The sequence below is a fragment of the Phoca vitulina genome, unplaced genomic scaffold, assembly GCF_004348235.1.
Source record: "Phoca vitulina isolate PV1807 unplaced genomic scaffold, GSC_HSeal_1.0 scaffold1, whole genome shotgun sequence".
Lineage (NCBI taxonomy): Eukaryota > Metazoa > Chordata > Mammalia > Carnivora > Phocidae > Phoca > Phoca vitulina.
Window position 1 is genome coordinate 3,710,288 of NW_022589704.1, and position 15,401 is coordinate 3,725,688.

At 54.7% G+C, this 15,401-nt stretch overlaps 1 protein-coding gene across 8 annotated transcripts in view; it reads right to left on the bottom strand.

Annotated features, from left to right (window-relative positions):
- The window catches only part of LRRFIP1 (LRR binding FLII interacting protein 1), a 142,339-nt gene extending 127,707 nt beyond the window's left edge, over window positions 1–14,632 (bottom strand). For all 8 annotated transcript variants that reach the window (XM_032393109.1, XM_032393034.1, XM_032392958.1 and 5 more), the window contains exon 1: window positions 14,507–14,632. In XM_032393109.1, the coding sequence (XP_032249000.1) occupies window positions 14,507–14,602 (96 nt within the window). In that variant the 5' untranslated portion in view covers window positions 14,603–14,632. The remainder of the gene's footprint in view (window positions 1–14,506) is intronic.
- Between the last annotated feature and the right edge of the window lie 769 nt (window positions 14,633–15,401).

Genomic DNA, 15,401 nt, shown 5'->3' on the forward strand with positions numbered 1-15,401 from the left:
AGTGTGCATCAGAACCCCCGGGGGGCTCTTCCGAGCACAGGTGGCCCGGCTCGCCCCCAGGGCTCTGGTGCAGCGGGATGGATGCCGAGAAGCAGCATTTCTAACGCCTTCCGAGTGCTGTGGGCACTGTGTCCGGAGGCCCCATTTTGAGGACCAGTGATCTGAGGTACAATCAACCGCCTTCAATTCCAGCCCAACGTGCTTTGTTTTCTCAAAGTTGGTCAAGTAACTCAATAGCCACCTTACTTCAGAGAGGCTACTGGAAACGTCCCTATCTGAGCGACTAGAACCATCTAGGTGATACGCTGCCCTGATTCCACCCCATGAGGGCCCAGTGGTTAGCAAGAGAAGGCACAGAGCCAAATAGACGCCATTTACTGCAACGTCCAAATAAAGGTTGAAGAGTCCAGGGTCTTCCTTTGCTCTTGAGGAAAGGCTTGATTCAGCGATGCCCTTTTGTAAGGGACAGGACTCTGAAAGTACAAAGAATAGAAGCTGCTCTCCCATGGATGGGGTCTTGTCACACTTATGCCTTCCAGCACAATGCGGGCTGCACACTGGGTCAGACCACAGGGAAACTGAGGCATGAAGAGATTTCAGTGAAGGCTGGAGAAGGCCTGGGCCCTTGCTGCCCCCCCAGCCCTCCCTGAAGAGCCTGGAATGTGGGGGGTCTGTGGTCGTCATGGTGATGGTGACCCCAGTCTGTTTCCTCCTTGCCTCCACAAGGACCTGAAAGAATCAGGGGTCTGGAGGCCCAGAGAAGGACCGCCTGCGGATAGCGGCTCCTGCCCTCCCCCCCAACAACTCTACCTCCCACCTTCCCTGACTCCCACACTAAGCTTGCACCTGCTTCCTCCCCTACCTTTAGAAGAAAGCAACACACCACCAAAAAAGAAATAGAGAGTGCTCTGCGTAAAGAAAAATGCACAGCTCCCGAGGTTAATCTGCTCCAAGTTCAGAAGCAGCTACAAACCAGCACAAAACATCTAAGTGTTAAGAATCTTTTCTACACTTTTCTGACAGTAATACCACTGCCACCTTACATTTGCAAAGCCCCTGAGGCTCTGCGTGCATGATCTCAACTATTTTCTCACTTGTGCCTCATGCAAATGCTGTGAGGCAGGCAGCAGGTGGTATCTCTCCTTATGGTTAAGGAGGCCAACTGAGCGGGGCTTGTCTCTGGGCACCCGACCCCCACCCACTTCCCTAGTCAGGCAGCTCAGAGCCTAGAGCCTGGAGCTGGAGCCTGGAGTAGAGCCCAGAGCCCAGAACCTAGAACCTGGAGCCTGGAGCCTGAAGTAGAGCCTGGAGCTGGAGTCTGGAGCCTGAAGTAGAGCCCAGAGCCTAGAACCTAGAACCTGGAGCCTGGAGCTGGAGCCTGGAGTAGAGCCCAGAGCCTAGAACCTAGAACCTGGAGCCTGGAGTAGGGCCTAGAGCTGGAGCCTAGAGCCTGCAGTAGAGCCCAGAGCCTAGAACCTAGAACCGAAGCCTGGAGCCTGGAGCAGGGCCTGGAGCTGAGGGCGGGAGCCAAGCCTCTGTCTGTCAGTCTGGATCTCTGTAAATGTGGGTGGGTGACAGGCAGGGGGCCACCGAACACACACGGTTGGTGGCCAGAATGACCCCCTGCCTTGTTTCAGAGGGGGTTGTGTGAGGAGACACGGGTGCCTTGGTGAGCGGCAGGAGTCCCTGTCCCAAGCATTGTGTGTGTATCCCCTCATCTGGTCCTCACAACCACAAATCATCACTGCCACTTTATAGGTGGGAACACTGAGGGGCCACGTGGCTTGTCCAAGGTGGCAAAAGCAGTAAATGGTGACACCAGGCCTCAGACCCAGGTCTTCTGACTGAGAGTCCAACCCTGACCCTCTAGGCTGTATCTTCTTAAGGGTGTGCAAAATATCTCTCATCATGGGAATCAGGAGGAAAATTTATTTCACTGGTTTTTTTTTTTTAGGCTTCCCACACTGCCATCCATTACTGAAAGTAGCTATCATGCCAAGGGAAACCCAAAAGCAACTAACACAGCCCCGGCCTCGGTGGCACAGTTCGGCGTGACATCTGGGACAACTGTGGTTTGTGGGTGGTACCGGCCTTTTGCTGATGAATTCTGACGAGGTTATCGGTATGAAGACGGAACGATTCTATCTCCTCATCTCTTGTGACAGTGGATGAGGTTTCAGGAGTTAGAAAGAGTCATCAGTGAAAGCCACTCCATGTAATCCATGCGTGAATTCTGACAAAAGTAGCTCCAACCACTTGGAAGAAAAATCCCACATTCAAAGGTTTTCATATCAGTATGAAGACCAGTCACCACCACACTGCCGAGGAATTTCCCTTTCTGCTTCGACCTGCATTCACTCAGCAGGTGGTTTTCAAGTGGCTCCTACATGCTGGGGTCGGGGGTTCCCCGGCCACGGGGCCTGGCGCAGCCCCCGAGAGTGTCCCCCTCTGACTGGAGACTGGAGCTGCTAAAGGAAAGCGCGGCCCAGAGGATAGAAGTGTGACAGGAGGCGAAGGAGCGGGGGACCGTGCTGTCACCTCAGGCCCTGCGTGGGAGCTGCACAGGCCTGAGACTTCCCAGGAGAAGGCAGAGCCAGCCGGGTGAGGGTGGAGGGGACTGAGCGCTCCCAGAGGAGGCCCAGACCTCGGCAACTGACGTGTCTCATCTCACGAGGCCCCCAGCCACCCCGTCTTCATCCTACAGCTGAGGAACTGAAGCTTCAAGCCAGCGAAGGCCCACGTCCCAGAGCCCCTGAGCAGCAGAGCTGGCCTGCTTCTATGTCTCCTGAAGAGATAAACCATCCACAGCGAACACGGCACGGGTGTAAGGAAGGAGGCCTGAGGGTGTCTGTGAAATCCAGTAACTCAGAATTTTAAAAAGCTGGATATAAAACTGGATAAACAGAATTAGTTATAACTGTATCGTCGATGGCATATTATTACGTGCATCAAAAAAGAGACAACAGGCCCAAAATGGAGTCACTTGTGCTAAGCCCCACGTCGGCAAACCAAGACTTAGAACCCCACCTAACTGCAGTTTCAGCCCCTCCCAGGAGTGTAACCTTAGCCGGTCAGGCTGGAGTTACCAGGGAGGTGACCTGCCAGCCAGTTCCCTGCCGTCCCCACATGGAGGAGGTCTTGACTGAAACAATCCACTCTTCGCCAGAGACTTCCTTTCCCTGCCCCTCTGGCCCAGACAAGACTTCATTTCCTTCCGCTCCGAGGGGCTCCCTTTACTTCTAGACGGGATGCTGCCCATTCATGGATCACTGAATGAAGCCGATCAGGTCTTCACATTTACTCCGTTGGATTTTAGTTTTTAACATATGTGATGCTCTTACCTGTTACACTTTTCTATGTGACATCATTTTAACAAGCCAGTAATCAGACAGTCTAGGGTATGGCCTGCCAAACTGCAAGGCAATGCCCCCACTCTGTCCTCCACTCTATATAATTATGAACCACCATGTTCTATTTAGGAGAAGTTGGAAAAATGTTTAGGAAAGAAAGAATACACTAAAATAGTGACATTGTTCACACACAAAAAAACCCCCCAAAAAATCCAAGCAAAAAAGATCTATTAAGCCAAAAGGAATCCTAAAGCTGAATTTTCAGTTATGGAGAGGGAGGGTACACAGCATGTTTTCCTTAACAAACTGCACATCACAATGGAAGCCAGGGGTCTAAGCCACGGAGGGGAATATGACCGGCACAGAACATTGTCATGGTTAAGTCACTCCTGTCTCAGCCCTGCAGCCTGAGGGGGACACACATGCCCTGGGGCCAAGGGCACAGACAGGGCGGAGGGAAGGAGAGGGCTGGGACAGCGCCCATTTTCACACTCTGTCACTGGGAGGGAAGGGAGAGGTGGTCTGCATGCCACCTTCTCAGGGACAAGCGTCTGGGCACCAGGCAGGGACCCTGCATAGGACCACCCACGGTCTAGCGGTCTATTTTAAGAAGTTCAGCTGTGAACAGCAAAAGCAACATACTTTTTAGGAAATATGGGGACACTTTTAATCCTATGGAAATATGCTGTCGTGCCCCCTTCTATCTGAGGGGCTCTGAGGGGGACTCTGGAGTCCTGATGGGCTGCCAGCATCCCCCCCCCCCCATAAGGTTTCCCTCCTCCCTCAGCAGTGGAACAGCTGTGCCCACGGACAGAGCTGCACAAAGGTCCCATTTGTGGGGCCACAGTGAGTGGCGCAGTGGTGGGAAAAGGGAAGGGGAGCTTCTCCATGGGGCCTTCTCGTCCCCGGCAGCATCTGCCAATGTCTGGAGCATTTCGGTTGTCACTCTCGGGTAGAAGCCAGGGAGGCTGTTAAATCTCCTACAAGGCACAGGACGGCCCCCCAGCAGAGAGGGATCCCTCCGAATGTCCGCAGTGTGGAGGCTGGGAGTCCCTGACGCACAGGACGAGTAACAGGAAGGCCACGTGACCACCGCTCCCCTGCGACCTTCTGAGAGGTCAGAGAAGCCCGGAGATAAACCCTACAGGACAAGGCCCGGGTGGGGGGCCCGCTGCCTCCAGCATGTGGACCACAGGCCCCGAGGCCAGGCTGCCTGATGACGAGGCAGCCAGAAAAGTCTGGTGGCGTCTTACTCTGGATTCTTAAATTCAAGGCCAAGAAGCAAAAGTGCCGTTGAAAACAGAGGGCCTGTCCTGTCCCGATGCTCAGCTGTACCTGTGCTCTGGATGCTAAGAAAGCCACGGGACCCTGAAGGTGCACGTGGAGCTGAGGTGGCCGCGGTCCATGCGCTCACTCGGCGTCCATCTAGCCAGTCCCACGGCCGTGGCCGCCCCCTGCACACGGGCACTGTCCCCCCGGGGCACATCCTGGCCAGTCAGGTGGTGCTGCGGTCTCTCTCTGGAGGTGGACCCAGCCCCCAGGAGGCAGGGGACCCCAGGGTTCAGTTAGCGCCCACATGGACCAGGCCACCGGCACTGCGTTTCCCAGGCACCGCCCATTACCCGAACCCCCCCGGGGAACACAAAGGAAAGGAGGCTCGGATACACGGATACGATACCCCCTGCGGTCCCCCAACTTCAGAAGGCTGATGGTGCTCCTTCCACGGACCGCACGTGTCCCCAGGCTGGACTGGGTTCCGGCGCAGTCCTGCCCCCGGGGCTCCAGGGCTCTCCTCCCTCTGACGCTCGGCCCTGCTCTGGATGACGGAACACACCTCTGTCACGGCATATTTCAGCAAAGAAGAAATCATTGCTCTAAAGCGGGGCTGCCCATCTGGCGGCCACGAGCCATAGTGGCTATTTAAATTTAAATGAATTAAAATTAAATAAAATTTAAGATGCAAGGGGCGCCTGGGTGGCTCCGTCCTCAGTTGAGCGTCTGGATCCTGATTTCAGCTCAGGTCTCAGTGTTGTGGGATCGAGCCCCGTGTTGGGCTCTGTGCTCAGCATGGAGTCTGTTTTTCTCTCTCTCTCTCCCTCTGCCCCTCCCCCTGCTCATGCTCGCTCTCTCTCAAGTAAATAAATAAATAAAATCTTAAAAAAAAATTTAAGATGCATTTCTCAGACACACTGGCCATGATGCAGGTGCTCTGCAGCCACACAGGGCTGGCGGCCACCACAACACGCAGCAGGGAGAGAGAGGACTGCCGTCACCGCCAAAGGTCCTACTAACCAGCACCGTTCTGGATGATTTTAGACATATCTGGGATCATTTAAAGCAGTATCTTAGGGAATCTGGGGTGGAGACATGTTAGCTGTTCAGTCAGCATGGAAATCCCATCTCTCTGTCAACCTGGAAAACTCCCCATCCTCCCCTATGCCTAAGGGATCTCATAAAAGGAGGCGAAAAATAAAAATAAATCAAGGGGAATGGTAAAAAAAAAAAAAAGGTAAACTTACGAGATGGAGCTTAAAAGCAAAACAAAAACTTTAGATCTCCTGGTTCTTTTAGGTTTAACTATTCTCGTGACCACTGTGTGATTTTTCATTTACCCCCTCAAGCCAAGAAGTGGGTAGAACCACTGCAATATAATACTCCAGCGAACAGCTCTGGCTCTTACATACTTGCTGATCTGAGAGTTTACCCACTGCCAAGACCATATCACATTCTGCCTACCTAAACTCTCCAGGTATTTTATGTTTGTTTTATATCTCAGATCTTAGAGAATTTTCCTAACAAATAAGTGAATTATCCCTGATGTGTGAAGCTATGAAAATTTTATTTTTTATAACTCCCTTTGTTTGCTCACCTAATTTGATATTTTATTCCACTCTCAATGAAAGAATATCATAATGACCGGTTCCCTGTCTGGGCTGTATGGACATTAGAGATTATTTTGTCCTGGTATAAATCTCAGATTAATTTTTGGCGTTCTTCTCAATCCCACCACTCCCTTAAGCGAAAATAGAATTCTATCTGTAGGCACCAAATTAGAGAGGTTTGGCTTGCTAGCATTAAGCAATATTCCCTTCCAACACTGAAGCAGTCCAGGGCATTGACCTGGCAGATGGGGGACCTGGGTTCGGATCCAAGCTGTGTGCCTGTCCCCTGAGGAGATAGTGAATGTACCAGCACTTGAGCCACCCTAATGCACCCCTGGAGCCGTCCTGCTTGCATCCTGTGGCACCTCCCCTCCTGGCCTTTGACCAAATTGTTCTCATAGTGTTTTAGTGCCTCATTCTCAGAGCTGAATGGACAGCCGAGGATCACCACGCACCTGGGAGAGGTCAAGATGAAAGACAGAGGCTGCCGCAGACAAAGGACAGAAAGAAAAAGACCATAGTACAGGGGGCAAAAGAAAAGTTTTGGAGAAAACAACAACAACAAATTAATATCCTCAGAATGACAAGAAAAAGAACCACATTCGTGAATCAGAGAGAATGCCATAAAAAAGGAACAAAGAACAACAACCAAAAAAACCCCCACCTTTTAGAAATTAAATACAGAACAGATAAGTTTAGCAGAAGGTGTGGAAGATAAAGGTGAGTTATCTCCTGTAAAGCATCACCAAGAGAAGAAATTTAGAGAACTGGAATGAAAAGAAAGTTATTCCCAGCAAAGGAAATGCTGTAAAAGAGAGCAGAGGAAATGGTGGGGAGGGGAACATTCAGAAAATTTCCCAGAACTTTAGGATACATGTTTTCAGACCCAATGACCCCAATGAATGCTCAATAAATGGAAAATAACCCATCCAAAACACTAAAGATCAAGAGAAGGTCCTAAAAGCTACTAGAGAGTAAAAGCAGAGATTATACAAGATACTGGAAATACACAATGCATCAAAATTCTCAAAGCAATCCTGAAGGCTGGAATAAAGTGGAAAAAAATGTCTTAAAATTGTGGTAGAAAATAGCTTTAAATTTTACTTTCTTGATCACTGTTAGTTTATTTTATTGAAGATGCAATTCGGTCACATGGTTCAATATCCAAAGAGCATCAGGGCTCCTGGGTGGCTCAGTTGCTTGAGCGTCCTACTCTTGATTTCTGCTTAGGTCATGATCTCAGTTTCGTGAAATAGAGCTCCACGCTCAGCAGGGAGTGCGTTTGAAATTCTCTCTCTCCCCCTGCCCCTCCGTCCCTTGCTCTCTTTCTCTAAAATAAATAAATAAATCTTAAAAAAACATCCAAAGAGCATGAAAAGTGACACTTGATGAATCTGCTTCCACTCACACCCCACACTCTCCCAAGGTTTCTTTGTACAAATGCAGACAAATCAACGCCTTTCTCACAAAAGGGACAGCACGCGAGTTTTGTTTTCTGCACCTTGCTTCTTTCAGTTAATAATACATGCTGGAAATCATTTCAAAGAATGCATAGAAATCTTTGTCGTTCTTTGGAAAATTATTTTTAACCTAGAACACTACAGTCAGCCAAACTATCAATCAAGTATGAGGGTAGAATAAAGACATTTTCAGACATGCAAACACTTGGAAAAGGCACTCTTTCTCAGGAAGCTACTGAAGGACATGTTCCAGCAAAATGAGAGAGTAATCCGAGGAAGAAGACGATATGGAATCTGGCAAAGAGGGATCCAACAACGACAGAAAAGTGGGGAACTCTCAGAATGGTGGCAAAGGGAAGGACAGCCGAAGTCCAGAGAGGGTCTAGAGGACAGACGTCCCCAGCAGTCCATATCCAGGAGGGAACAAAGGGGAAATGGTAGGCTGTCTGGTTTGCTGAATCACACAGGAAATAGTACTGTGAGGGGTCCTGTTGAAAAGTTTTTGAAGAACTGGATGTGACCGATATGTAGACAGAAGAGTAATTGGGAAAAAAAAAAAAAAATACAAGTCATGAACTCCAGGAAAGGCAGAACGCTGTCTGTCCAAGGACAGAAACGTCAGGGCGTGCTTCTGGACTCCGCAGCCGCACCCCATGTGACGTCCCCGTCACCACCTGCCTTGACAGGGCACCCGTCTTCGTGCCGGGGTCTTTCCATGAAAGAGCTCATTTACCCTCATAAACACCCGTGGGAAGTGCACTCAAAACTTTCCCATCTTACCTACGGGACAACTGAGGCACAAAGCGGTGAAGCAACTTGTCCGAGGTCACAGAGCACATGGCGGGACCAGGGTCTGAACCCGGGAATCTGACCCTCCTAGCACCATACCCTGTACCGGTCTGTGGTTCTACTACAACATTACTGTGGTGTGCAGACGACGGGAGACAGAAGTGGGGGAGGGCCTGAGCGGGGCCCCATCCTCCCAGCCAGGACCTCCCAGCGGTCCGTGGCTACACTCGGGCGATCAATAGAGTACGCACGTGTATTATTTATAAACACGGAGCTAATTGCCAGATCGTTCAGGGTCTTGTCAGGCCATTAAGAACCTGGCCTTTGTGCAGTGATATGAGAAGCTGCTGGAGAGTTTTAATTAGAGAGGCGACATGAGCTGACATATTTTAAAGGATCACCCAGCTGCTGTGTGGAGAATGGCCTGAGAATGTGGGACAAGGGTAAAAACACGTATTACCTTAGTTAAATAAACATTACATTTTAGAAGTTGAGAGAATGGAAAAAAAAAAAAACAAAAACGGGGAGAGACGTAGCAAGGACAGACGAGTGTCAGCTTTCCCATGAACCGTCAAGCCCGGTGGCCAGAGGTCAGCTGGGGACAACAGTCCCAGAGATGGGAAGCAAGTCGGCTTGACTGCAGGACAGGGCCGGTAGCTGGGCCCTGGATGGAGCCAAGAGCTGGTCCAGGAAGCGGCAGCAGCCTGGGTGCTGAACGGGCACCTTCTCGGTTACCCTGGGCAAGTCCTGAGCACCTGCGAGCCCGCTTCTCTGTGTCAAACAGAGATACTCTCAGCTCCGCTGGTGGGACTTAATGTAATTATGGGGGGAAGCTTCTGGGGGCGCCTGGCACCCTAGAGGCCCCCGAAGCTACCTTGGCTCCCATGTGCCCCCTTTCCAACCCCGTACCCTGACCGGGCTCACGCGCGACAGGCACCACTGGAACACAGGTCCCCTGACTTCTACCCGCCGTGCCCCCTCTGCGGGCCACCCACATACAAATCACAGCCCCAGCCATGAAACCAGTGAATCATGAGGGTCACCCAGAAGGGGGACAGGGAGACAGACAGAAATAGCTGTGGGGCGGGGCCCGCACGCCATCGCCACCGCAGGACTGTCCACAGCTGAGCTTCTGATTCCACCCCCACCAGAACCATCTTGTTGGGAATCACCGAGACGGCCCAAGGTCACCGGCGCCGCGTGCAGCTGCCCCCCGGCCCAGACTCCGTGCGAGACACCCGCCGCGAGCGCCTGTGTCCTCACGTTCCCAGCGCTCATGATGGCGCACCGGGCTGTGCGAGTCTGTCCTGGGAAGGTGAGCTCGGGGAGGGCCTGACTGTGTTAGAACTGGGGGCAGGACAGCTCTTGCCACAGTGCTCGGCATCTGACGCCCCTCACCCCTCCCCACTCCCGGGAAGAAGGGGGCGCGACAGTGTCCCCGCTCGCAAACCACTGACAGCACCCGAGGACGCCATCCAGGCCGTGGCCGCCACGTTGCGAGCTGGCGGCCCACCTCAGAAAAGCAACTTCACCTGGAGCTAAGGCCTGAGGGGGACAGCTCGGCCGGAGCAGCAAGGGCCTGTGCGGGTAAATGCTGCTCTCCGTCCTCACTGACGGCAGGCGACGGCGCCGGGACACCGGGAGTGGGCGTCATGCCAGCTGCGGGCTCACTCCTGGGCTGCGCGGTCCCAGAGGCGCCGGATCTGCCGGGAGCCAGAGCGAGGTGAAACGGAGGCTCCAAGCTGCAGCCGCTTCCCGGGGCCCTTCTGGAAAAGCATTGGGTACCCATCCCCCCAGCTGGGCCCCCAGACGCCTCGAGGCTTGAGGAGAAAGGAGACGGGTCCCTCAAGCCAAGCTGGCCTGTGAAGGCTATTTGGGAAGGGTGCGGTGAGGGGCAACACGAAAGGGGTTTGGGGGTGAGAATGTCCTGTAGGTACAGGACCACCCAGAATGAAGCACGGGTCGTCCGAAGTCGGGGTCCCCAGAGGCAGAGCCTGAGGCAGGGATGTGTCTGTGGCTCTGTATCCGGGAGCACAGCCCGCAGAAGAGGGGTGAGGGGACAGCGGGGGCAGGGGCAGGAGGGGGCCTCCGCGGGAGTGCGCCCTCAGCCCCATCCCACAGGGAGCTCTGGGGCCCGAACGGCACCAGAGTGGGTTCCAAGTGGAAGCAAGCGGAGGGGACCTTTTATATCCTCACACCCCTCAGGCAACAGCTGCAGGCTGCCCCGGGGGTGGGGGTGGGGCTGGGGTCATACCCCTCCCCCACAGCGACTCCTGGGTGGCCACGGGCGCTCACAGCGGGGAGCTGGGTGGGCACCATCAGCGCCCAAGGGACCGCCTCGCAGCGGGTGGGTCTTGGAGAGGCGGCCGTGGGGACAGTCGCGGGGAGGGCACTGTGCTGTGAGCGGGGAAGGGCATCGGACCAGGGCCCGTGTGGCCACAGGGCACGACTCACTCACACCACCGGGAAAGGGCCCGCAAGTTCGTTCCTAAGACAGCCTGTGTGTTATCACTATTTGTTAAAATGCTGTTGTCTCTCCATTTGAGAGGAATACTCCAAATTGCCTCAGGCATCGTGAGAGCAGGCTCAGCTCCCTCGGTGGCCGAGCGCTGAATGAGCAATCTGGGATGCTACCAAAAATCTTGAGCCGATGTTAAACACGGCGGGAGAGAAAAATATATCTGCTTTCAAAACACCTTTCCCCAGGGTGTGAGAAACACTGCTCACGCCTTCAGCGGCGATGAGCGTTTCCAAGTGCTTACTGGACCTTCTTCCTGACAACATCTTGCCCGAATTCCACCTCAGAAGCGAGTACCTGTGCTAATGCATCTACAGTGTTTTCAAGTTACAAGTCCATTTAATAAAAACCGGCTTCGGGTTAAACCAGAGCGTAACTGCAGAAACAGGACCGTGTCAGCTTCCACCGGTCAGGGTGTGCTTCTCGAGCCCTCCTCAGGGGCAGCTGAGCTCCCCTCCCAGCCCTGCCCACCCTCTCTCCCTCCTGCCCGGTGACCCTGCCCATGGGCCCCAGGTCACCCCAGCCCAGAAGGCTCTGCTTATTCTCTAGAGGGCGCCTTCCCGGACACCTGACCCATGTCCACCCACCCCCTGCCACCTTCTGAAACAGTCCCCAGTTTTCATTGAGTCCCCCTCACCTCCCCAAGGGCTTCAGAGGCAACAGCCAACTTCCCCCTTTTCCAGGATGGGCCTGACGGGTCACAAGGTAGGACTCCCTGGGCCCTGCACACCCTGGCCCAGGGACTGCTGTGGGCGGCTGAGTCAACAGTCCTGCTCACAGTTAGACTCGGGGGGTAGCCAGGGAGCCATGTGGAGATTTGTCAGGGAAGATACTTCTAGCTCTCAAGAGAGAGACTGGGTGTGGGCTCATGGAGGGCAGTGTGGGAACATGGCAGACGCATGTCAGCCTGAAGGTGAGGCCACCCAAAGAGGACAGCGCAGCAGATCCAGCTGCAAGGTGCTATGGAGGGAAGCAGCCGTTGGTGGGGCTGGTGGCCAGGAATCCATGCTCCAGCCAACATATTTCCCCTTGTGGAGGCCAGTCCAGGTCAGCGTTTCTGTCACTTCAAAATAACTCAAAATGCCACTTCCTCCAGGAAGCCACTTCTGATTGCCATTCCTAGTCCCCTCAATAAACTGGAACTCTCTCATTTCCAAACTTTCAGGGCACAATATCCATGGCCTTTTACTATCAGATCTCTTCCTATCTTCTGCTCTCTTACTGATCTACAGGTCAGACCCCTTTCTGACCCAACTCTTCATGGGTGGTGGGTCCTCTTCAGGTCCATCTCTGAATCCCAGTCTCCCTAGGACAGGTGTTTGGAGAGCACGGCATGCATCTGCTGAACCAATGAACAAATAAGAAGGTACTAAACTTAAGACAATTTTGTTAATTTTTATAAGAACTCAAGAACTCGACGGTGAACAGATACTTGCCATTTCAATCGTGATTCTAATTTTTATAGTTGGGAAATATAATTCAATTTGTGGTAAAACATAAAATGTTGCACCTGCTCCCTCCAACATTATAGATACCTGCCACTTAGCACTTATAACAAGCCAATCTGTGGTTGGTTTTATCAGGAGGATAGGTGGCTGAGGCTCACATTTACCTGGTTACTCACTGTATGGATGCTAGTCATTTTCTTTAATCCTGACTGCCAAAGGGGATTTATTTCCCGCACTTTAGAGACAAGAGAACAGACACTCAGGGGGGTTGAATGACTCACTTCCCCAGGACCGCATAGCTCCTCCATGAGGTGTGTGCGTTTTCATAGCCCAGGACTGACTCCCCAGTCCGAATCTGTCACTGCCTACTACCATCTCCCTGACTGGGGGACAAGACCACGGGCTCCCAATCCTCGGGACCTCAAGGATGTCAACCCAGGGAGCATCCCTAGCCTTTGTTTCCAATCCAAACCAGTAGGTACGAGGTAGACTTTGGGAGCTCTCGTTCTTCTTGTTCCTTTGTCCATAAGCACCGACAGAAAGACGAGGCCCAGGGATCATCTGTCACCTCTGTCCTCCCAGAGAACACCTGTTTGGTCTTAGGGTCAAATTCATACCTAAGTGACTGTCCTCACAGGAGTGGGGATTATATTCAAGCTACTACATTTAGCCAATGTCTTTATTTAGCCCAATGTACTTTAAGTCCTGGTACTTCTTTTGTTAATTAGCGCAACACACTTCGGAGCACCTATTATATGCCTGACTGTGGAGCTCTGGGGAAACAAAAGAGAAAGATATCGGCTGCCTGGGTGTCACCTTCTACAGCGTGAGCAAATCATGCTGAGAAGAGGTGACTCCCACACCAGGTGTAGCTAGAGGAGCCAGATGGAGGCAGGGAGACTTTTGCCTGGGGTGATGGGGGAGGTCTCACGGAGGCCACCAATCTGCAGTGGGTTTTAAGGAATGTATAAGAGTTTGCCTGGAAAGCCCTTTTCTTTTCATACAGAGAAAAACCGAAGTCTTTATCCATTTCAATATTCAACAAATACTGATTGACAGCCCTATGTCCATAAAAGCAAAATCGAGTATTTGCAACTAAAAACACCTAAGAACTGGTTATAGAGTGGACCTCAGTAAATAGCTGAATGACGCAACCAGAGCCCACAGCCTAAATGGCCTGGAAGTTTTTCCACCTGAGGACAGTGTGGTATGCAGAAGAACTCCACATCATACCGAACACGGAAGGGAGCTCACAAGGAGGGATGAGCTGCATCTGCAGTTAGCACACACACGGGACACTGGAAGGGTACAAAAGGGTATGTGAGAAAAATCAGGCCTCCTTCGTCACTGGGGCCCAACGGGCTCCCCTTCCCCAGGGAGCTGCCGCGGCCAATCCCGGGGTCAACTTTCCCTTGTCACCGGTTTATTTCACCTGAAGGTTGGATCCTTAGAGGGAAAGGCACTTGTCCGGTGCGCACACAGTGCTCCTTTAATTTGCCACGCTTAAAGTTCACCACCAATCTTTCAAATAAACTGCCCAGAAAACTTGGATGAAAGCCCCTCAGTGCGCCTGGACCCGTTTCCCAGGCTCCCTCCAGAAACAAGATTCACAGTGACCCCAAGCTCATGCCCAAGCTGCACCTGCGTGACAATCGATGACCCATGGTCACAGACAAGAAACAGGCCATTTCGCCAGGGCCATGTGGCCTCCGGGGACTGTCCATGGGCCTCCGGGGGGCGGCCTACTCCACCCCCACCAAGCGGCACCACAAAGCGGGGCGCTCGCCCCGACCCCGCGGTCCCCCCCACCCCGCGCCGCCATCCCAGCTCCGCTCCCGGAGGGGGACACAGTGGCCCCAGGGAGCCGGGGCGTGGGGGAGGGGGTCAGCGTCGCCAGCCTGTCCCCAGGGGCCGGAGGACCGGTGTCTGGCCCGCCGACATCCCGCCGGGCCCGCGCCCCACCCCCCGCCCGCGCCGCTGGCGGACGGACAGAGCGACCGACCGACGCGCGACCGCTGCGGCGGCGCCCCCGCTCGCCCGCCCCCCGCCGGCCGCCCACCTCGCGCGCGATCTGGTTCAGCGCGTCGTCCTCTGCCGTCAGCCGCTCCCGGTTGGGGAGCCGCTTGCGCCCCGAGCCCTGCGTGCCCATGTCCATCCGCCGCGCCGCCCGCTGCTGCCGCGGGGCCCGCCGTTCCCGCCGCTCGCGCCCCTCTCGGGCCGCCCCGGCCCCGCTCCGCCCCTCCCTCCGCCGCGGCGTCATGGCGTCAGCGGGCGCGGGCCGGGGACGCGGGGACACGCCGGAGGGGGGCACGTAGGGCCGGGGGCGCGGCGACACGCCGGAGGGTGGAGGGGGCGGGGGCTGGGGCGCGGGGATACGTCGGAGCGGGAGACGCGGGGCCGGGGCGCCGGGGACACGCAGGAGAGGGTGGACGCGGGGGCCGGGGGCGCGGCGACACGCCGGAGCAGAGGGGACACAGGGGCCGGGGCAGGGGGACATGTCGGAGCAGGGGGGACACGGGTGCTGGGGCGCCGGGGACCTGCGGGGACTCCAGAAGATGTGGACAGGGGCGCGGGGACGTCTGAGGAGGGGACACGAGGACCTGGCACCGGGGACCTGCGGGGACCCCAGGGCTGGGGGCGCGGGGACGCCAGGTGGGGCTGGGCCTGGGACGCTCAGAGACGCCAAACGTGGAGACAGCGGGAGGTTTGGGATGGCTGGGGGTTGATGGCACAAGGACACCGAGGTGACAGGGGGGGCTGCGGGAGCAGGTGGGTAGAGGGGGCGAGGGACCGCGGAGGGTTCAGAGGCGCCGGGAGGCCTGGGGGCCGGAGCGGCACTGGAGGGCGAGCCCCGCGGGTGGTCGTGGACCACCGGCTCCAGGGCAGTGGCTGCCGGTGGAGCTGGGACCTCTGCTGGGGCGCTGGAAGGCTCCTGGGAATTGGCGTTGCAGAGA